The sequence below is a fragment of the Ambystoma mexicanum genome, chromosome 10, assembly GCF_040938575.1.
Source record: "Ambystoma mexicanum isolate Mex_15411 chromosome 10, UKY_AmexF1_1, whole genome shotgun sequence".
NCBI lineage: Eukaryota > Metazoa > Chordata > Amphibia > Caudata > Ambystomatidae > Ambystoma > Ambystoma mexicanum.
Genome location: NC_090932.1, coordinates 1,446,050,386 through 1,446,074,193, shown reverse-complemented (window position 1 = coordinate 1,446,074,193; position 23,808 = coordinate 1,446,050,386). Strand labels below are relative to the sequence as shown.

The window sequence follows — 23,808 nt, the reverse complement described above, 5'->3', positions numbered from 1 at the left end:
CTCAAGGTCGTGGAGGAAGAGCTGCCCAAACAGCTATTGCCTCTTTACCCTCTGCCACAGCCACTACTTCAAAACCGCTTTGAGAACTTGACTTGCACGTCTCCAGTGGGGGGCAGGTTAACCCAGCATCTCAAAGAATGGCAAAACATTACTTCAGATGCTTGGGCTCTGCAGACAGTCGCTCAAGGGTACTGCCTCCCATTCCTAAAAATGCCTCCAGATTGTCCACTGAGCAAGCAGTCTCTTAGGGAACCGGACCCACTCCTTCTGCAGGAGATTCTTTCCCTGCTGGGGAAAGGTGCTGTGCAAAGGATATCTGTAGCGTAGCAATAACAAGGTTAGCATTCTACCTATTTTCTGGTTACCAAGAAAGACAGAGGACTGCGACCCATCTTTCACCTGAGACACTTGAACAAGTTCCTAAGACAGTACAGATTCAAGATGGTCACTTTTTGCAGGTCGTCTAGGCCCTTCAGCTTCAGGATTGGATGGTGTCACTCGATCTTCAGGATGCTCACTTTCATGTGCCTATAAATCCTAAACACAGGAAATACCTGAGATTCACCATTGGCAGTTCTCAATTTCAGTTTCGAGTACTTCTTTTCGGGCTGTCCTCCGCCCGAGGGTCTTCACCAAGCTGATGGCAGTGGTGGCAGCCTATGCAAGGAGGGGAGGGATCCACATCTATCCCTACCTGGATGATTGGCTGATCATAGCCTGTTGTGAAGAATCCTACAGATCCCTCACTGAACCCCTGCCTAAAGTCTCCTCCCAGTTGGCCCGGGGAAGCCAGATGCTTCCTGGTCCCAACCCTGGGGGTGGTGTACTGTGGGAGGATCACCTGAGAGTAGACCGGGCCCAGGGTGGTGAGGAGATTCCATGAAATGAGACACAGTATTTGTACTCTGACAGGAAGATTCTTACCACTGTACCTAAGGAGGTTAAGGCTTATTGTAATTTTAATGTCTCTCAACCTCATATGAGATTTAAAGTTGTGAACCCTGAGGTTGTTCAATCAGAACAAAATATATTGAAAGAAAGATACTTTTTGGTTTCCCAGACTAAGCACCTTTCTAAAACCCAAGGGTATAATGTAAAGGATTATGGAAATGCTGTCTTCAGTAAACCATATTCCTCTATGATATCTAATTCTCATAGCGCCTCTGTTAAAAGCCTTAACGGAATAAAATCTTCATAATGTAGAAGTTGAAAAACCTAACTTTTGTGGAAGAAACTACAAGTCCCAGAATCCTAGAGGTACTGAGATGAGACAGAGGATTGAAGAGATGTGCAGATGTAGCAGTAAGGCAATTAATCCTAGTAGCCATTGCAGTAGTCGGGCAAATAAGGCTAATAGCCTACACCTGAAGCCTATTTTCAAACCTGTGAGGCATAAAAGGCCCCAGCAGGAAAGGAGTAGTAGAAGGAGCTGGAACAAGGACTGGAAGGTTAGGGGAGGAGAGGAGAAGCAGAAGGCTGGCAAATTACAAGAAAGGGGCAGAATAGAATGCATGCTGGAGCATGGAGACAGCAGATTTCACCTCCAAGCTCTGAGAGAGTCCTTTTCTGTCAAACTCTTAATTGTAGAGACTAGACTGTGGAAGATATACAGCAGGCTGAGTTTTCCCCATGTGAGCCGTGTTGCAGTGATGGAAGTGCCGTAGAAGGGCAGGAGACTAAGGCCAGAAGCAGAAGGCAAGCTGAGTGTCTCTGGAGAAAGGGGAACTCTCAATTCAAGTGCCGGACTGGAGACAACTGTGCTGGAGAAGGGTGTGGGTCCCCAGTGAGCCAGAAGTAGTAGAAGAAGCAGAAGAAGTCAGGAAAGCAGTGCAAACCACACAGCCAGTGTCACTGAAGCCGGTGAGTTAAGCACAGCGTTCAAATGCACTGCGCGAGCCTTTCCGGAAACTGTAACCAACTCCTAACTGACTCATGTATGAGTAAATGAGAGTAAAAACTGTTCGTTATATCAGAAGTCTTTCTAACAATGGAATTCATGCACTCACGTATAACGTTGAAGATCACTATTTGCGTGAGAAGTTCAAGTACTTGAAACCCATTGGTTTTTTTTGCAACACATTTTATTGGTTTTATGCAAAAATAACAAAAGAAAGGGGGCTCCAAGAAGAGTTAAAACACGGTCATGCGAAGGCACACATCAATCATAACAACATTATTAATATCATATTTGTCCTCGTTGGGTTCTGTCGGTATATACACATTATTTGGGGCTACACCAGTTCCATTTCAACAGTGTTCTTATCATTATGCATCTTTCGCCGCTTTGCATTCTTTACAGTCACATAGCTTCCTCCCACCTCTGCCAAATTTTGTTAGCCTTCTCCGGGCATCCTCGTGCACTGTAGACTCTCTGTTCCATGGATGCACATATGTGGACATCTGTTACCCATTGTTCAATATCTGGTGACACTGTAGAACCCCATAGCCTAGCAATGTTATGTTTTAGCAGCGCTGTAACCGTTGAGAGACACCGTCTTTTATATCGCGACAGTTCAACATCACCCTCCGCCCCCAGCATTAACATTTTGGGTTCCAGGGGGATCACTTGTCCCAAGACTTGCAACAGTATATCGCAGCACTGTTGCCAGAGGTGTTGTATGCGTGGGCAGTTCCACAGTATGTGGAAGAACGTTCCCTCCTCGCTCTTACATCGCAGGCAGTTGGGTCCTGCAATCTTGCCCCATCGGTGGAGTGCCACCCTTGGAAAATAGATTCTGGCGTTGGACCATGGTGCTATTAGCACCATGGTCCATGCCGGATTCCGCCATGATGGATGGCGGATTTACCGCCCCATTCCAAGGTTGGCGGGGCGGTAAATCCCCATTCACCATGGCACCTTCCCCATTCCCATTTTTGGCCCGTAGGGCTCAATGGGAATGGGGAAGGCGGTAATTACGGCACTGTAAATTACGATGCCGTAATTAGCACCAAGGTCCCTTGGCGGGTTGGACTTTAACGCCTGCAAAAAGCAGGCGTTAAAGTGTGAATCCGATGTTAAGGGTTTAACGGCGCCGCTGCCTTTTACGGCGCCGTTAACCCCTTAACGCCATGGTTGTAATGAGGCCCTCTGTGTAGAATTTTTAATTGGACTAGACGCAGCCTGGCCGAGATGGCCACCTCGTGCGGGTACATTAGTATCATTACCCAGTCTTCCGGCAACATGTCCCCCACCTCAGTCTCCCACTTAGTTTTGAGGTTCGCTAATTCTGTGGTTGCAAAGGATATGATAGCACTGTACATGACCGTAGTGACCTTGGATCCAATACGTTCCATGACAATGTTCCTCTCTATAGGGGTACAGTGTGGCATGTTGGATAGGGCTGGGAGATGCCGCCGTAGTGCATGTTTGAGTTGTATGTAGTGATATCTCTCAGATACAGGCAGTTTAAATCTTGAAGCTAGTTCTTCAAAGGGAGCTATACCACCATCCACAACCACATCCCCCACCCTACTTATACCACTGGTCACCCAGATCGGCCATTCGGCAGATTATCAATTTCGCAGAGATGTCTGTTTTCCCATAAAGGTTGTAATGGTGTTAATCTGCTTTCCCAGCCTATGAAGGTGTGAATTTCGGCCCAAATTTGGGGTGTTTGCAGTATCATTGACGGGGAAAGAGATGCTGATGTTTTCTGGTATAGTCGCATGGACGTTGATGCTCTACATGTGGCAGCAACTTATCCGTGTGGAGAGCGTCATTCACTACAGACATCTGGCTTGCCCAATAATATCTTTGCAGTCTGGGCTAGCCTATACCGCCCTCCCAGATAGACCGTTGAAGTGTCCGAACTGCTCTCGGATGTCCACCACCACAAAGGAGTTTTCTAAGAGTACTTTCTATTGTCTGGAACGCTCGGGTTGGGATGTAGAGCGGGGCGTTCCGCAGGACATAAAGAATACGGGGGGTGTTAACATTTTAAAGAGTGCGGCACGTCCTAGCAGGGCCAAGGGTAGGGAGACCCAGTGCTGGCTGTCTCTTGTGAACCTGTCAATTATCGGTTGAAGGTTGTCTGGTGCATAATCTGCGAGGTCTCTCGTGATTTGAATTCCCAGGTATCGGAAGCAAATCCGCTCCACTTTGTATGGGCATTCTTCAGGGACGCTCTCTGCCATTTCGTTGAGTGGAAAAAGTATCAATTTTGTCCAGTTTACTCTGAGCCCACTAAAAGCCTCATAGCATTTCAGGATGTGCGTCACTACAGGACAAGCGGTCACAGGGTGATTAAGGTATAGGAGTAGGTTGTCCGCATTAAGCGATACTCGATCTTCCCAACCCGTCGGACCGGGGAATCCACTCCATGTTGGTGTGACCCTCAACAGAACAGCCAGGGGTTCTATTGCCAGTGCAAATATTAGAGCAGACAGGGGGTAGCCTTGTCTTGTCCCCCTCCTCAGCTCGAAGGTTTGAGATTCCCATCTTTTACTCTGGTTTTTGCCATGGGGGAGCTATATAGGAGCTGTACCCAACCCAGAAATTGATCTCCATACCCCATCCTTCGCAATATTCCCCAAATTGCTTCCCAGTAAACCGAATCGAACGCCTTTTCAAAATCTATCGCTAGTAGCGCTAGGGGGTCTCGAGATGATTGCATTCGTTCGATGGCTAGGTGTAGTCTACGTTTGCTCATTCTAGTGGATCTCCCGGGCATAAAGCTGCATTGGTCAGGGTGTATCAGAGATGTAATAACCCGTTGTAGGTGTAAGGTCAGTACCTTGGCCAGGATCTTCGCCTCGCTGTTAATGAGGGAGATCGGCCAGTACGAGCTGCATCGCTCCGGTGGCTTGCCTGCCTTCGGTATAATTATTATTGTGAAAGTTCTAAGGTCTTCCGACAAGCGGCCCAGTGCTTTTGCTTGTCGATACATATTTAGGAGATGCAGAGCTATCTCAGCGTCACCCACCTTCTTCCAGCTCTCAACCGGGAAACCATTCGGGCGTGTTGCCTTTCTGGATTGGAGCTGTCCAAATGCCAATAGTATCTCGTCCTCTGTAATGTGACTGTCTAGCGAGGCCTTCTGTGTGGCACTCGGCGAAGGGAGAGGCATAGTTTCCAGAATGGTAATATCTGGGGAGGCATCCTGGGCTCGATAAAGCTCTGCATAGTATTTAGCGAACTCTTCTGCAATCTCTGCATCCGTAGGGTGTGGGCTAGTATTTTCGGACATGATCATTCTCACCTGAATGTGGCCTTCATCTCTCCGTTCTAGCCATGCCAGCATCCTTCCTGTCTTATCACCAGTTTTGTATATTCTATCTTTCATTGTTAAGTGAGCATGTTTGGAGTTGTCTAATGCGACAGTCTGTAGCCGTTTCTGGGCTAGGACCAGGGCTCTGTGTATGTGGCTGTTTGTCTGTGAGGTGTGCTTCCTCTGCTTTCTTGACCTTATCTTCCGCATCCTCCAGTGATTTTAGGTGGGCTTTTTTCTGTGCGGAGTTCCAGGAGAGAATTTCCCCTCGGCGCACCGGTTTGAAAGCTTCCCATAGCATTATCGCGTTATCCACGGACCCCACATTCAATTCGAAGTACAATTTAGTAGCAGACTGCATGTGTTCGATTAGGTCCGGGAACCCTAGATAGTAGCTATTCAGTCGCCATGTCGGTGCTGGATGCGGCGTTTCAGTCTTAATCTCTATGACTAGGGGGGAGTGATCTGAGATACCTCTCTGGAGAAAATGTGCCCTTGTTGCTTTGTGTATCGCGGTCCCCGGCATGAAGAAGTAGTCAAGCCATGACAACGATGCGTGGACTCCCGAGTGGTATGAATACTCTCATTTAACAGGGTTGAAATTGCCCCAAACGTCCCGGAGTCCTAACACCTCAGCAATGGCGGCGAGCTTGGTATGTGCTTTTGGATTCCGTTCACGCAAGTGTGTGCAGTCTAGGGTGACGTTGATAACCTCACTGAAGTCCCCACCAAGAATCAGGACATCGGCTGTGTCATTTACCAGTATCGATGTAATATCCTGCAATAGGATTGCAAGTAGTGTAGGAGGAGAGTAGACTGCCATCAGAGAGACAGTTTTGTTCCACAGTCAACCGGTGATGTATGTGTATCTGCCGCTGGTGTCCTGCAGGACCTACGTGAGAGTGAAGGGAAGCCTTTATGTATTAAATTCAGCACCCCTCGGGAGCCCATTGTGAAGCCGGCCAGTATAGCAGTGCGGATGTTAGTATGTTAGTACGTTTGAAAGTTTGTGCCCGCCAGGTGTGTCTCAGTCAGGAAAACTATATCCGGCATGTGCCTACCTCCCAGACCATTGACGTTCCAGGTTAAAAGCTTCAGGGTTCGGAAGACCTCATTTTGGGAAGCCATCAGTTAACTATAGCTGTGGGCAAGTGACGGCGGCCTTGGTGCAGTCGCTATATCGCCTAGTGAAGACGTATTGTGGAACCATGACATATGAGTGTGAATCACACTTTGTTTGATTCTGCAATTGTCCCGATAGAACCCTCTTATTTCTCCATTGTCAGAATGTCCTTCATGACCTAAACTATAACATTCAACCCCCCCTCTGACCCCTCCAACCCCATACTTCATCCCAACTCGAAGCATCTGTCGCCCGAAAGAGAGTCGGGGAACAACTGCCACTTGCATCCGACTATATTACAACAAAACACATCAAAATAAACATCAAACCCCCACGAGGCGGTACCTTCCTTGGCCGCCTATCTCACTCACAGCTGATGTTTCCTTTTCACTTCTACTTCAGGGGACGGCTCGAAGTGGTCCGCCAGCTGTTGTACACATATGTGATCCATTGTTACAGTGTGTTTCGGGAGTTGTGTTTTGTACTCACATCCAGAAACTAGTGACAGCACGCATGTCTGCAGTTCCTATTTAATCATTATCCTCCTGCTGCATTCCTTCCGGTTGCTGTTGCGGTCCGTCACGTGGTGGTCTTTCGGGGGCGTGGTCTTGTCACGCCTGGCCTCGTGCCTCCCTTGTGCATTCCAATCTCTGTCAATATGTCTTTCGGCCCAGTTCCATGCTTCTTTGGGATCCGTAATGTGTACTGTTGTGTTATTGTGGATATTTTTAGCTGTGCAGGGAAGATTAGCCCATATTTGACTTTCATTGACTGCAGACGCCTCTTGAGCGGGTCAAAGGAGTGACAAGCCTTTTGTACCTCCCGGGTAAAGTCAGGGAAGAATGCAATTTTGGACCCCTTTGTCCTCGCCATCTGGAGCACGGCGTCCCTGTATCTGTAATTTAGGAGTTTCGAGATGACCGTGCGGAGTGGTGCTCCAGGTACTGGTCTTCCAGTTGGTACGCAGTGTGCTCGTTTGATTGAAAAGAATTTCGAAAAATATTTCATTTCAAATAGCCCTGCAATCCATTGTTCGAGGAATAACTCCATGCTTGGTCCTTCGGTTTTTTCAGGTAGGACAAGAATCCGGACATTGTTGCGTCTGGATCTCCCTTCGCTTTCGTCCACTCTCCCTTCCAGGATTTTAATGCATTCTAACACTCCAGTCATTTGCCGGTTTACACCACGCAGGCTGTCCTCTGTTTCTGAGATGCGAGCTTCAGCCTCTCCCGTGCGGGAGGTAAGCTTTGCAGATCATGGCGCAGGAGGGATACTTCTGTGCCTATACTGTCAATTTCTTTCTCCATTGATGACCTGGAGCTAGCTATGGCACTCATTACATCTCTGAGGGAGATGTTGTCTTCGCTGCTCTCTGGTTTCACTGATGCGGCCTGTTCCGATGAGTGGCTAGAGGCACCGTCATGTATTGTTTCATCCTACTCTGTGTGGAGGACTTCCTAGGCTTGTCCTTCCCCATATTGTAGGTTCTAATTGCTATGTGGCAGGGGATCTGTCTTGTTTTGTGAGAAGGCCGAATCGCATACAGTGCTGGTATCTGGCTGTCATTCACCGGCTCGGAGCGGAGACCGTGGGATCGTGGGACACAGCACTATGATGGGAGGTGTCGGGCCATAACTGTGTTACAGTAAGTATTCGTCCTGCCTTCGCTTCTGATCCCCGTAGGAGATGTAGGTCACGGGTGATTCCAGTGTTTGGATCTTTATCCTTCCCTGTGTATGCAGTGCCTACGTGTAAATTCGAGTTCCTCCGCCACTTCCACAGTTAGTGTATTTGTATGCCTCAATTACAAGTCAGGCTTATTGTGTTTTCACCGAGATATGGTAGCGTGAGTCTGTTCTGGTCCGATAAGCGTTATATTTTTTGACGTATTGCCGTCATGCTGGTAGTGTCCTGCAAGTATGCCGCTCCGGTTTCGTGGGCAGGTGTAGCCGGTGTGAGCCAATCCAGATGTTGAAGACTTATCTATGTAGACCCCAATGGCCTCATTTGCCCTCAGTGTTCTATATACTCCTGCATTCCACGTGTCGCCGTTTCGTGTCTTTGCACTCTTCCCTCTTTCACAGTTGTTTCCCACCGGGCGCACACGAAAGGGCCTGTGGGACCAGATCTGTGGTGGGGATCGGTCCCGCAGCGGAGTGAGTGAGGCTATCGCTGCGTGATTTCCCATGAGTCCCGTAGGTTCTCTCCCCTCCACCCTTACAGGATCTCTTCTACCACCACAGTCTGTCCCCACCCTGCTCCCGTTTCCACAGTTCGAGCACCTGACAGGTAAGCGGGGCTGTTATTCAGTCTTTAAATATCTTGTTATACGGTTCACTCCAGAGACGTAGGTGTTGGATTGTTTAACGCTGTGAGGCACTGTGCGCCTTGCACCTCTGCAAATGCCGCGCCCGGTCCCAGTGGGAGGCACTCCTGAGTATCTGCACTTTGATTTACAGGGCAGCTATAGCATCCGTCGATACATAGGGGGACTCCGTGTTGTCCCTCCACAATATGGTCCGTTGGTCGAGTTGCAGCTGTGGTCTTATAGGGATCATATCAGGTGGAATATCTTGCCCTTCATGCGAGCAATTTGCTGTTTGTGCATTCTCAGCTTTTGGGATGTATATTGGAAACATCAGCACCTCAATGTCGGTAGTGCCCCAGACCTCCCTGCGGGTGTGCTCCGAGATGAACTAGAACACACAGCATCTATTCATTGCAGGGGCAGCATAGCGCATCGGCTTGTCTCATGCAGCTGGCGCCAGCCACTTCCAGGCCCCTATCGGCGCCCCCCGCCGCGCCTTGCCGGGAAAATCACAGGAAGGCTCCGCGGGTTCAGGTCCGTGATGGTCTGTAGTTCTCGCCATTTTGTTGCTTGTTTCCTTGGACCTGCGGCTTACCTTCAGGAGCGCGGCAGCCTGGCACACTCCGGAGGCCTCGCTCACCACACCCCCGGGGCGCTGCTCTGTCATTTCTGTGGCGTCAGTGGATGTTCCGCTCGCCCTGCAGTTGGGCAGCACAGGGGACTCCCTCTTCTTACGGTTGGGGTGGCGCCGCGAGTCCAGATGCAATGGGACCGCCCACGCCACACTGGGGTCTCGACTCAGCACCGGAGGCAATCCCTGTTGGAGGTGCAGGGCTGAGGCCGGACCACAGCACGAGGGTCCCATGCGCTCTCCTCTGCTGTTACTCCGCAGTGCAGCCTCACAGCATGGCTGTAGTCAGTTCAGCAACCCACGTCTCTCCAGCAGCTTTCAGCCGGTGGGAGAGCGTGACAGCAGGGGAAAACAGCACCGCTGTAGTGAAGTCACAGGGCCTTCTTCCACTTTATGTTTGCGGCTGCCATTTGGTTCCAGCTCGGCATCAGGCACATACACTTTCCGCAGCCGATATCTTCGCTCCTACGTTCCGGTTCTCTTCATCAAGGCTGTCAGTTGGTACCGGATGTATTCAGAGCTGAGTCGTGGTCTCGTTACATCTGTTTGATCGATATTTTCAGGATTTTTTACAGGATATGGCTGGCGGCCCCGGAGCACCGAGGAATCACGTCCACATTGTGTGCTGGTTGGCCACGCCCCTCTTGAAACCCATTGTTAAAGCCTTCAAAGACTGTTGCTGCATCATAGATTGGTCACATACCCTTGATTAAAAGAGGGATTGCTTCCTAAACTATTACTGAGTGCCGAACATTGTCCATATATAAAATACAAGTTACAGAAAGTGAAAACTACTTGAAAGAGAGGCCATGTGTGCCTAAATATAATTCCCAAAGGACGTTCAAATCTCCTCCTTTACCGTTACATGGGAATATAATAAATTACTCAATTTTAAACCTCTATTTGAAGGAGAGGTTGCGTGTGCCTAATTGTATTTTCACTTAAGAGACTGAACTCTATACTGTATCCAGAAGTGACATTTATTCTATTCCAAAGAAGTAAAGAGTATAAAGTTTTGGAGAGAAGAACACGCATTACCCAAGCCAATAGGAAACAGTCTTGCCAAGCGTTAACGAGTCATCTTACTCCACTGTAACGTTGTTAACAATCAAGTGGCATAAGAAACAAGTACCCCATTGTTACCTGAAGCTGCGAGAGTGGTACATAAGCTTCTGGATAATTTCCTGGGCTAATACTTGGTGGAAAGGTGGGAGCAAAGCTGGGGAAGGGGAAACAAATGTTTGTGAAGAAAACCCAGAAGTAGAATACAACCTGTGGTGCATAAAATAGCTGAAGTTAGAACGGAGAGAGTCTGATTGGGCAGAAGCAGGTTGTTCCTGTGGTAGTTGGACAGACGGACTGAAAGGGCAAAGATGCTGCCCCTTTTTAAAAAGCCATTAAAAGGAATGATGCCTTGTTTACCTTAAGAGGTTGAGTGTCTGGTTAAAATCTACCTAATAATTCAAATTCAACAGTACTGGAGTACTAGTAGTAACCATTCAACTGTGGTGGTATATAAAGTTGACATTGAAGTTGTTGAAGCAGTAACGTACTAAAGGGGACTGTTCTCATAGAACCAACAGTAGAAGCGTGGTTGTTGAAAATAGAAGCAGCAGCAGCACAGAGAAAGCACCCTGAAAAATATACCAAATATAATGTTGTAACTGAAGTAGTTCTAAAGAATAGTGTATTATTGACATTTGAGGGATATTAAACTTTCTTTTGAACTGTGGCAAATTATCTTGAAGAAGAGACCATCATCATTAGCACCCTTGGATCCGGGAGCCAGCCAATCAGGCGGCTAGGACTGCAGGCTTGATCCGTTGGTAATATCCCGCATTCCAAGCCGCCAGACGGCCAACTCCCACCACCGTCATCTCCCCCCCACCCACCCTCCGTTCCATTTTATTTTTCACCCCCCCCCACATCCCTACTTACCTTATTTCATCAGCGGCGAGTGCCACAACCGCATCCGCTCCTTCTCTTTGCCTCCTGCAGGCTGCCATGGAAAGGGAAGAGGGCCTCCGAATGGGGCCCGCCTTCCCTTTCCATGGCATTCATCTTCGAAAAGGATTTTCCTTCCTACAGCGGGATGCTGCTTGCATCCCGTTGTAGGAAGGAAAATCTTTTTTTATTTTTTGGCACCTAAGGTTACCGCTTTGGCAACCCATGGTGCTAATGGCCTTCATCCCCCATTCCCAGGGCTAGAACGGGGAATGAACACCACATTAACAGGATTACCATTGGTCCTATTTTCTTTCTGGAAGTTGGAAGGGGATCTTTTCACTCTGGCTGGAACAAACAATTGTTAGCAGTGGATTTTTTTGGATGTACTTTTGTTTTTGACTATGAACTTTCAACAGCTGCTTCATAACCTTTCTTTTCTTTTGTTGAACATTTTGAAGTGACTTTAAAGTCTGGGGAAGGGACCTGACCCAGTGCAGGAGAACGCCATTCAGATAGTATGTTAATATTGTTTATTATATTGTGTTGCTGTATCATTTCCTTTGTACATTGGTTGTTCAGTGTGAGGGCCAGTTTACCCATGCTAGAGTTGAGGGTACCTCTGTAGGGTAGGGCAAGCAAGGTATTGTCTCACTTTATTTTCTTTAGTAAATGGCATATTTTGAGAAATCTACTAGCAGTTGTCCACCTCGCATTACTGACCCCTTACATCATTCTTCTGAACGGGCTCTGGAACATCTCAGCTACATCTGCCACTATCTCCACAAACTGGGCTCCTCCCTCAATTTCAAGAAGTCCCAAGTGGTACCTTCCCAAAAGCTGCAATTAATTGGAGCGTTCCTGGATTCTTCATCGGAAAAGGCTACGCCTTCCGGGTTGAGGGCTCAACACAAATTGCAGATTGTGAAAACATTTCACAATGCCCAACATCTTCCGGCTTTTGATTTGCTGAGGTTGCTTGGCTTCATGATATTCTGCATTTTCCTGGTGCCCAGAGGCTTGTTTAAGGACGAGGTCAAAATTCCCAATTCTCAGGCAGGATGACTGACATTCCTCAGGTTCCGAGCAAGGTCGCACAGAATCTCCTGTGGTGGGCCTGCAAGGAGACGGTCGTGATAGGGGAACCTTTTTGGCAAATCTGGCTGGATGTAAAAATACTTAACAGTACTTAACAACACAAGAGACGGCCGGCTACCCCTCCCTTATGTGCAAATTCTGTACTGTATGGTGCAAAATGCCAGTGTAATTACATTACCGCGGCAATATTGTTTAATATTTAAAAGCACAATTTATTCATACTTTTCATATTAAAAAAACACATATAAATGTACACATACAATACAACAAACATATATTTCACTTTTTTCTAAACATATTCGAAAACCGCATCCACAACCAGCTCTTCCTTGACCCTTCTTCCCCTCCAATTACCGCCCCATCTCTAACAATTGCTTCAAAGCCAAACTACCAGATCGTACTGCCTATTCCCAGCTCAGCCTCTTTGTAGAATCCCACAGCCTTCTTGACCGTTCCCAGTCAGGGTTCTGATGCCTCCAGGGAACTGAAACATCCCTTATCTCAATCTGGGATGGCCTGAAAACTGCAGACTCTGAAGGCTGTGCTGCACATATCCTCCTTGACCTGTCGGCAGCTTTCAACATGATCAACCACTCAATTCTCACATACAGACTCTTCGCCCTAGGCATCAGGAACAACACTGATAGATGGATCTCCTCTTTCCTCTCTGACCGCTCCCAGATCATTTTCCTCCATCCCTTTTCCTCTGCCCCCCAGCCTCGTCCCCCAGGAAGCCTCATTTTCCCCTCTCCTGTTCAGCCTCTACCTTTCGCACCTCCCAACTCTTATCCGCTCGCACAATCTCAGCTGCTACAACTATGCTGGTGACACTCAGATCACCTTCAAGATCTCTAACTCCACTTCTTCACCCCACCCAGATCTTGCATCTTGCCTCACAGACATAGACCGCTGAATGACGAACAACCACCACCACCACCTTCTCAATCCTGGAAAAACACAAAACCGTAATCTGCGGCAAAACAGCTCTCCGTCCCCAACCTACCCCTTGGCTGCCTTGCTTAGGACCCCCTCCCATTGCATCACCCTCCTTCAAATAACATAGGATGCGCCTTTAGCTCGGACCTGAGCCTCTGCCCACATCAATGCTGTCTCCAGATCATGCAACTTTCACCTCTGCATTCTCAAGCTGATTTTTCTGTATCTCTCCTACCACCACAGAGTCTCTGCAATCATGGCCATCAGCCTCTCTCGCCTAGACTACTTCAATTCCCTCTCTCTCGGCGCATCTGCATCTCATCTCGGAAAGCTCCAATGGATCCAAAACTCTGCAACAAGCCTTCCCCTCACACTTTGCCCTAGAAAACACATCTGCCCTGCACTCAGGGTACTCCACTGGCTGTCCAGCAGCCAACGGGTCACCTTCAAAGCCATGTGCATTACGCACTGCACCATCCATAAGAAAGGCCTGAATTCCTCCAAAACAAACTTGCACGCTACCACCCCACCAAAGTCCTCAGATCAGGTTCAGCACACCTCCTGGTAGTCCCTCCTTTCAAGTTCTCCAGACTTAGGAGGAGCTTGCTTCTCCGTCTTTGCACCAAATTACTCCCTCCCCATTACTCTCCATCTCATAGAGGATCACCTGGCTTTCAGAAAGGCCCTCAAAACCTGGTTATTCCCTTGTGCATCCTGATCCCCCTGACCCCTGCGTCCCCCATACACACCAGCACCGGCCAGCATCCAGACGCCCTTCCCATGCCTATCCCCTCCCGCCTGTCTGTCATTGCTTCCTTGCACTTGTCTCTCATTATCTTCTGAACTCAGCCCCCACACACTTTCCCCCGAGCCACCCACCTTACCCCCCACCCCTTCAGCATTGCAGAGAGGGCTTGGCGCCAGGGGGAATCAAGAGGACTTCCACTGACTTGCACTTGATATGAATTCTGAGAGTAGGCAGAGTATTGCACTCAAGCGGGTTCTGGGTGTGGGTAACATATCGCACATAAACGCACCTTGAGGTCAATCAATTGGATACGTTTAAAGGTGGTTAATTAGTTGCATTTGAATCAACATTGGAGTTTGGCACTGTATGATATTAGGTGGCATTCATAACGCGCCTGTACACAAGTGTTTCTAGGCGATTACTGTATAACGCAAATGAGGGTGGGCATTGCAGCTGCAACTATAGATTTATGGTGGGAATATTTTTGCACTTGAAGGACCAGGGGATGGGCAATGTATCACTTTAAGATCAACACAGAGGGTGGGGATTTATTGCACTTAGATCGTATTTGAGATTAAGCACTGCTCTTCGTACCAAGATGGAACCCAGGGGCGTTGACAAATGTATTGCTAACCCATTTATTTTTTTTTATTTTTTGATTTATTGTGCATTTAGTTCAATACAAAACTTTAAGCACATAAAAGAACTGAAGAAAACATGTAAAATTACAAGAAAAGAACAATAACACTATAATCAGTTATAATCAAATAAAGATAAAGATTAAATGTAATGAAGTCATACAGTTAACAATAAAATAATTTTCATCATAATGATCACATTTATACTGCAGTGGGTACAAATAAAAAGTATCCGCTGTATAGACACTTTTTCTGATTAATGCTTTGTAACCTTCTTCAGTACTTCCCTCCATATGTTATATGCTGCTGCCACTACGACCAATGATGTTACACCAAACAGAGTGGACCAAATGTTATCACTTGAACAGTCCTCTATGTCAGTAACACAATTGGCGTACCCACGTACATAAAGAGGTTCCAAAGACTTACAATTTGTAAGAACATGACAACAGGATTCCACTTCAAAGTAACATAAGCAGCAAAGTCTTTCCTTGTAAGGGATTTTCAACCAGGCGCCAACAAACTCCATGGTGGGCAGCACATTCAGACGCAAATACAAGACGAAGCGTTTGAGGTCAATAGGGCAAAGCTTAGTCAAGTAAGTAATAGGTAAATGGCTACCAAAACATTGTCGAGATAAATCACAGTACCGAGATTTGCCATGAGGTTTATCAACATTATTTTACAAATCCCAGCTTCTTGGTTTCTTTTTTTAATTTAACTTCATAATTAGTATCAGATGTTAACACATCAGGAGCAAGGTGTAGCTGGCCTATGAATGTTTAGTTCTACAGTGAAACTATTTTTATCCAGATTACCAGCACTTTTTCCCATTAACAAGACCAGACCGTTGGACTTCTGGCTACTGCTCATAAACTTTGCATACAATACGTTCTTTGAACATACCCCAATGTAATTATTGATGTGACCCCATACTCGAGCCGCAAAGCCTCTATTGCAACTGATTTGGGTACATTTATAACAGATCTCAGTAATTTACTCTCAAGATGTTCTAACCAATCAATTTGTTCATATTTTAAAGCTACAATACCATAAAGTATTGTAGGCAACATACTGGCACTATACACTTCAAGGAGACCTTCAATATTATCACCACCACGATAAACAATATCATGTTTTATGGCCTACCACTTTCTCCATACTTTTGTAATGACTTTTTCCTGGAAGAATTTCCCACTAGGGTTAGCTGTGATGGAAAAGCCCAAGTAGTTGTAGTCAACCTAGCAAGTGGAATATGCTCAATACGCCATACAACGCTAACCCATTTATTCCTGTCGCACGCCGCACCTTGGAACTTAGCTGAAGGCACGGCCTCACTACCACAAACATCTCCTCTCACATATAAACCCTGTTGCACAACACCCCTGCCATAAGAATGCAGCTTCCTTTCACAACAAAGATTAGAATTGTAGCTATCTGCATAACCACCCTCTTACACAACACCTTCATGCTCAGCTCCTAGTATACCTCCTTCCACCCATCCACATGCCGTTCTGACATGGATGACTAGCAGGGTCTTGGCCATCCTCTCATAACTTTAATGGCCGAAATGCACACACGCATAAGCACCTCCAATTTTCCCATATTCTGGCCTTTGGTCCCTCCAAGGGCGTTCAACCAACAGCGCGTTGGGACCATAATTATGGTGAAAGGCGCTATACAAATGAATGAATGAATGAATGGAATCGCTCCAATTAGGTTTAATTAGGAAATGTGAGGCTGCATATGCGTTCGCGGCATACAGTCCCATAATGGAATTCCTCTTCATTGTGTTTAGCCGCTCCCTAGTGTTCCACGGTCTCCTATGCCTGTTGCAGTATCTGTCATTGCAGGGACCCTGGACCTCATGGTTGATGAGTGCTACACTGCATGCTTTTATTATTCAGGTAACTCAACTAGATGGTGTTCGCTAATTCCATAGATACACAAACCGGTCCAGCTGACTGTCGTATGCTCTGTACACCGGCCTGCTTCCTTGTAGTGCATTCTGGAGTTCCCAAGTGCAAGATTGCCCAGTGCTGCTCATAAGGACAGGTTACCGCATCTCTGGGGTCAGCGAGCCGGCGAGATAACCTCCTCATTTACCCTGTAGGTGGCACATCGGGTAGTGGCTGGATCACCCCAGTCCATGGTAGCTTGCTTCCCACACAAATTAAGAGGGGAATTTAATGCACACCACATGGATTTCTTTTCGCCATTGAAAACCATCCAGGACTCACTGGGGATGTGAATAATGTCTTTTGTCCTTTGGAAGGCCTTATGGACTACAAAGGTGCGGCCCGGGATACTGTCCAAGTGTCTCCTAGTGTTAGCACACAAAAATTGGATTCATTCTGGTTGAGGGTAGTGCACTTTCATGTAGTGGCTGGACCAGAGCCGTTTCCTGGGGTGGGCAAGGCGGAGAGTGGCCAGGGGATGGAGCTTAGGGAGCCTGGGAGGGGGGCGGGGGCTCTAAGGAGCCCACCCAGACAGCTGCCTCTGAGTACCCGCCCCTGTATGAAATTTAGGCAGCCGCGAATGAAATATAAATTGATTTGTTCAGACCAAAGGAAAGCGCTTTCCTTTCTTTGCTCCAACAGTGAAAAGTTAAGCTTTCATTTTCTCCAAATAAATCAATGTATATTCTGTATGTGGCTGCCTTTCCCTGCCACGGCCAGACCGCGCAGCTGTTACCTCCCAACCTCCTGTGGCACGCTAAAAACACATCCCCTCCCCACACCTCTCCAGCTGCCGAGCAGTAGCGGTGCAGCAGGCCCATTGGGGCTTCACAACAGTGGCGTCACTAAGGGGGGGCCTGGAGGGGCCAGTGCCCCCCCTCTGAAATCCTGTGCCCCCCACCCAAGGCGAGCAGTGACCATGTTCTCTGTTCCTGCTGTTATTTGTGACATTGTGCTGTTTGTGCTGTTATTTTGAGGCCAATGTCTGCATAGCACACGGCAGTACTCCTTTTGTCTCAGAGCCAGCAGTGATGGAGCAACTTGCAGCCCCTCCCATGAGAATGTAGCCACGAAACTGCTCATGCTGGGCCATTAGCCACTGAATGGTTTCGTGCCAGCATTCTGATGGGACGGGAAGTGCAGTGGGGTGTGGGTAGTTGGTGTGCACAAACTCCTCTCTGCAGTAGTTCCTGTGACATCACACATTAGCTTTCATAGGCAGCCCCCCCTACTTTTGTCTTTGGCCCCCTCTGTTCCCCTCCTAAATTTGATTCCTGGAGACGCCGCTGACAACTACTCCCCTGCTTACTGCACTTAGTGTTGACCAAGCATGTAAGTGGGGGTGAGGGGGCTATTTATCAGTGATGGCTCATTTAAGAAGCCATCGTTTTAGACCGTGTGTCTTAAAGTTTCCATGATAAGAAGTGCGAATGGGGCACTTTTATTCTGAAAGCCAGCACAAAGCTTTAGTTAGCTACACAAATCCATGCCTTCTCTGAAGAGAATTAACATGTCGCACAGAAGGTTTTTAAACTGTCCTTTATTGTCATGTGTTTTTATTACACACTAGACTTTTTTTTAGATTTGTGCTTTTGCCTCACATATGGAGTATGCCTCCGAAAGACGATAAGATCCCGATATAGCAGCAGAAGGCACGACACCTTTTCAGCAGGACTCTGAAAGCTCTGATTGAAAGACGTCATGGTAAGTGTTGAGCCCTTAGCATCTTTGTCCATTAAAGTTTCACATGTAGTAAACAGCATCCTTAGATGTGGAGTTGGGCAAGACAGCGCTGCAAACAGAAGGGAGATTCAACGAGTGATCACCTCCCAGTTCATTCATTTTTATTTGAATCTTTTTTTACCAGCTCACCTCAAACAGAAGGAGCACCTCAAACAGAAGGAGCACTGCTGTTGTGACTGTCTAAGTGCACTGTCTTGGAAATACACCAGGACTCGAGGTTGAAAATTAGGCTTAACCTTCAAGTAGACCTTTCCGAGATTGTAAAAACACCTACAGGTCTACACACAAGGATGCATACTGGCTCCATTTGTATTCAATTTATGTCTTTCCGACATGGGTGACCAGGTAGCGCGTGCTTCTTTTGTTGCTCTGCAGATTATGGAAGTGAAGGTGGTCTGTCGCTCGTATGCAGACAATATTGTTCTGCTGGATCATCCTAAATGGGATTACAGAGACATTTGAATGCATTTTCCCTGTACGCCCAGCAGAACACTCTCGTCATAAACGAGAAGACAAAGATCTTAAAGTTTGCCAAAATGAAGGGAAAATACTAGAAGTACTGGTGGATATTGGAACATAAGCTGGGGAATGTAGCAGAGCTTCTTTACCCGGGACTTACTATTATGTCTCGGCCAAATAAACAAACAATTATGGCTGTGGCTTTTATTTGAATACGTTTGGAAAGTCAGTGGCGTCGCTAGGGGGGAATATGGGGGGGCCGGGGCCCACCCTGTGCCCCCCATTGTACCCCCCTACCTAAGATGAGCAGTGACCATGTTCTCCCCCTACTTTTGTCTGTGGCCCCCCTACTTTTGGCCCCCTCTGTGCCCCTCATAAATTTGATTCCTGGCGACGCCACTGCACACAATTAAAACACTTTTAAAACACTTTTACTTTATTTATTACAAATTCAGTTGAGAAGGCACCCAAACCGTCTCAAACACCCCTTTACAAATACCCTTGGTCGCAATGGACCATCAACCAGGCCGGTGTGTAATAACACAATATTTATTTATTTTTAAATTCCAATGAAAATCACACAAATTTAATATAGGGCAGCAATCACCAGTGTAGTGATAAATACACTGTAAAATGATAGAACACGCTTAGTTTGACCTTTTAACATAAGAAACCCAATGCACAATTGAATAAAAGCAAGATTACTTTTCGGGTGTTTTTTCCCAAAAGCACCACAGTTAATGTTTCCCCTTGCAACACTCCCTCAAACTCCTGTTAGCCGAATTTTGTGTGGGTAGAAAGTAGCTGCAAGGAGTCAGGCATACTAGGCAACAAATAGAATTAAAATCTGACCTTCCACCTCTGCATGGGATTTAAGAACGCTTGAAATTGGGCAAAATAGCACTCAGAATGACTAAATAATTGGTTTACATGTCTGGTTGAATGAGTAAGGCATGGGTGAGTATGGTCAGAAAACTAGCAGACTACAAGGCAATGTATTAACAACGGGCATACAGTTACGGAAAATCAACTTTGGAAAGAAAAACACAGTGCAGCAAAATCACACGTGGATACATTGCGATTGATTCACTTCACAGGTTTAAAATGGCAAAATGGTTTGAAATTTGGGCTAAAAAGGCAAAATCGGAATTCGTATTTTATGCTAAAGTACAAAGACACCTCACAGGTAGCATATGCAAGTGAAAGGGTAACTGAATGGATGACAGTATGTGATTCTTATAGGGAAAGGAAAAATTGTTTTTTAAAATGAAAGCAGTTGCACAGGGAAAATCGGTTTAAAAGGAGGTTTTACTGATACTATATTTTAGTGGCTAGCAAAGAGGAACGCCGCCAGCGACACAGGTTACTTTGCAAGTGTAACCCCTTCACACCGTTTGTCTCTTTAGATGGGAATTTAATTAATTTATTCCAAATAGTGCTAAGGACTTATCCAACAGGCTGAAATTATTGGGACGAACGGCGCTAACACATGGAGATTACTATGGATTTTCCTAAGAACAGTGTGCACAGAGGATTCTGACAATTTTAAGGATTTTGCTAAGGCAGTTATAGGATTTATATGGGATTGGACATAATCCAATGGAACAAAGCAAGGGATCCAATATTTGGGTTACTGCGGAGGGTAAATACTTACAACAAATATTTGAGTGGGGTAGCTCGGACAGCTAACCGGGTCTCTGGACAGGGGACAGGAGTCTGGTCACTGTGCAGTGGCTAGGCTCTCCTTTAGGGACTCAGCGAGGCAACCGGGGTCTGGCCTCAGTAGATAGTGAGGTGCATCAGCTGGGCAAAGAAGGTCTGATCACAGGATGATCACAAAAAGGGCACCACAGCCTTTCTCCCTGAATTATTGGGATCTTTGTGGGGTTTAATTCTGGATGATGGCACTACCTGGATAACTCATCTGGCTCTGGCCTGGCTTCTGGAATCTGGAATTTTGCAGGGTAAATATGGAATATCTGGATCTCTGGATGTGCTGGAGCTGGAAAATCAGAAGAGAGGCTAGGCTGTCTCTGTCTAGAGCTCCCTATGCCTCCCCTTTATAAAAGGCACATGACATCAGAGTATTTTTACTATGTGGGCTGAACTAAGCTAGGCGCTTACCTCTAAATCGGATAGGCGAAGCTGTATTGTCGCCTCCTCCCTGGAAGCAGATTGGACTGAAGGAGGTGACTCAGTTTTATGGTGTGTGCTTTTATGATGTACATGGCCACCCCACAGTTACTTTTGCCAAAATCGTTTATGGCACAAAAATGCCCATTTTTACAGTTGTTGCGCTTTTGAAAATCACATAGGCAGATTCCATATTTTACACAGATCCTGTCATTCCAACTCCCAGGTTTGTACAATGTTGTTTAGTCCTTCTAATAATCTTTTGCAATTTCTAATGGGAACCGTTTCCGCTAAAAATCTACAAATCGGTACACTGAAGCCTATCAATGTGGGACATATTTGCATCTAACTTTCATAACTGTGTCATATACAATTTTTTCATAAATGTCATTTTTCAGGCATTTGCGTCTCCCCCCCCATGCTAGAGAGGTCCGCATCGTCTTGTTTTAAAGGTGCGAAAATTACATTCAAACTGTTAAAATTTCACATTACTGTGTTTTCAGGTTGCAGAAATAAAGGTTTTAAGAAGAAAAGTCTTTTGACCCAGGTGGGCCGGCTTTGTCCCCAAAGAGGGCAGTCTTTCCACCCCTCCCCCCCAAGCCAAATGTCTCTCTCTGGCCCACTGTCCCAGAGGTTGTCATGACGACTTCTTTAATCCTGGCAGTTGCAGCTGAGGAGAGGTGTCACCAGGAATTCACACCTATGTGTCCTGGCAGTCCATTGTCTTTTGGCTGCAGAATGCCAAGTAGTTTGAGATTGTGAAATCCCCCACCTTGGTCCTTTTCATGTACACAGGGGTCTGGTCCACTTGGGGGAAGTAATTCTGTTCCCATGAGAGGCAGGGCAACTTTGAAGTGGCTGCCTTGCAAAAACGGTTTCACAGCAAATTCTGGAGTCTTCAAACAGCTTATAAAAAAAAAAATCTTCTTTCACAAAAGCCAAGTATTTTTGGGACTAATATCATGTACATTTTAGAGCAACCCCCATTTTCAATCACATTTCTGTCCAAGCACAGGGCATCATTTTAACATTTACTTTTAAAAGAAATTTTGTTGCTTGGCAAAAGCACAATTTCATACGTGCGTTAATTCTTCTTGGATGTCACTTTTACAGGTGCGATTTTTCCTCGCATCCATATTCTGAACATTATTTATTGCCCTAGTCAATTTCTACTACACAGAAATCTGTCCAACACAAGGGTTCTCTGAAACTGACATCAAACAAAAGCAGAGAGCGAGCTTTTCTGAAGAGTTTGGACAGTGTTAGATTGTTGCAAAGGGAAAACGTTTGCCGTGCGGCTGGAGTGAATTGCTCTGCTATTTTACAGATTTGACTTGCCACATCATGCCTTTCAGGGAGGACTGCCCTCCTTTGCTGGTGTATGGCCTGAAGATAGATGGGCATGAATGTGTCTTACTGGAACCACTGTGTCAGGTTGATAAAATGGAAAGGGCATCAGTGCCAAGCCATTTTAACACAGAATATTTTCTTTTCCAGTGGGAAGTTTTAAGCTGGCAGCATAGCAGCGCTGCACTAGGCTGGTTTTGAATTCTTCTTTTTCGTGCACATGAAGAAAATTAACTTGCAGCAATTCTCTGGGTGTTCTATGTTTCATCTCGCCTCATGTGTGCCTGGTAAAGACAGCACAGCCATTATTTTGGTGACTGCAAAATGCATTTTTGATGCAAGGCAATAGTGCTCAACAGATCCAGTGCAGCCATTCTGCTGGTGACTGCTGAAGTGCAGTTTGGTGATGTTGGGGAGTTCTGCTGGGCTGGTAAATGTACCCCACATGTACTACTTAGAACATAGGCAGAATGCTTTAGTGTAAAATGGTAATACTGTGAGAGGATCCCCCCCACCTGGGCAACCTGTAGCCCTGTCCAAATATGTTCATTAATAGTCTGCCTCAGTTACTTCAGATGTATCTGGGACCCCTGGAGGAAACCTGAAAATGGAAGATGCTCTTCCTTGTCACAGTACATTGGATGCCTTGGAAGGCAAAGTGGCACAGTTTATTTGCTTTATTCAACAGTGCCCCTCGAGGATGGACCCCCTTTGGAAGAGGGAGTCATTGGAATGTCAGTGTTGAGCAGGAGAAAGGAACCAAGCAGTGTCGGAAAGGCAGCAATGCAGGTCTGTCGAGGTGGTCTTTGTTGTTGGGTTGCTACGCCAGCTGTGGATGTTCCACGAAGATGAAACTTGCTGTGGACCTCAACACGGCTTGGGTGAAGAAGATAAGTCCGTTGGTGGTCATCAATGACTTTCGGTGGCAACAAGTGCAGTGCCAGTAGTAGGTGTCGGGTTTTGGTATTTCGCGATTGGCCGCCCTTCGGTTCTTCAGTGCTGCAGCCACAGCACGGATGACAGGATGACTTCTGGCCACTTGGACTTGAGCACTGGGTTGCACTGCAAACCCTCACCAAGTCTGGACCTTCTGGATGCTTTCTTCTGTGTTTGGTGATGGGAAACCAACCGGCTGGCACTCCTCTGCAGGCGGCAACCCTGGATCTTCTCTGGGGCAGAAAAGTGGACAGATGCCGCTTGAAGATTTCTTGCGTTACTTGGAACTTTGACAGCTCCGGGCATCGATCACCACTATGTCGAGGTACCCCCCTCTTCTGGGTTAAACACGACAACTTGCCTTCCAGCAGTCACAAACACTCCTCCAGACCCTGGATGACACAGAGGGACTTCTGGTGCTTAAGATATCCAGGCACTCTTGCACTATGCCGAGGTACACCCCTCTTCTGGGCCCACGAAAGCACCTCTTCGGGACAGCAGGCCCACAGGACTGGCTTCCAGGACACTTCGGGTGAAGAGCATAAGTTGACCGATGTCCAGTCGTAGCTACAGGAAGAGGTCACCTATTCAGTCCTTGA

The 23,808-nt window shown here is 46.8% G+C and overlaps 1 protein-coding gene across 2 annotated transcripts in view; it reads left to right on the top strand.

Annotated features, from left to right (window-relative positions):
• The window catches only part of ERP29 (endoplasmic reticulum protein 29), a 401,541-nt gene that overhangs the window by 224,972 nt on the left and 152,761 nt on the right, over positions 1–23,808 (top strand). Inside the window, exon 1 of one of the 2 annotated variants that reach the window (XM_069619503.1) lies at positions 18,275–18,295. The exons of the other annotated variant lie outside the window; for it this stretch is intronic. Coding sequence (XP_069475604.1) covers positions 18,293–18,295 — 3 coding nt within the window. The 5' untranslated portion in view covers positions 18,275–18,292. Of the gene's footprint in view, positions 1–18,274; positions 18,296–23,808 lie in introns of those variants that run through there. 2 annotated transcript variants of the gene reach the window in all.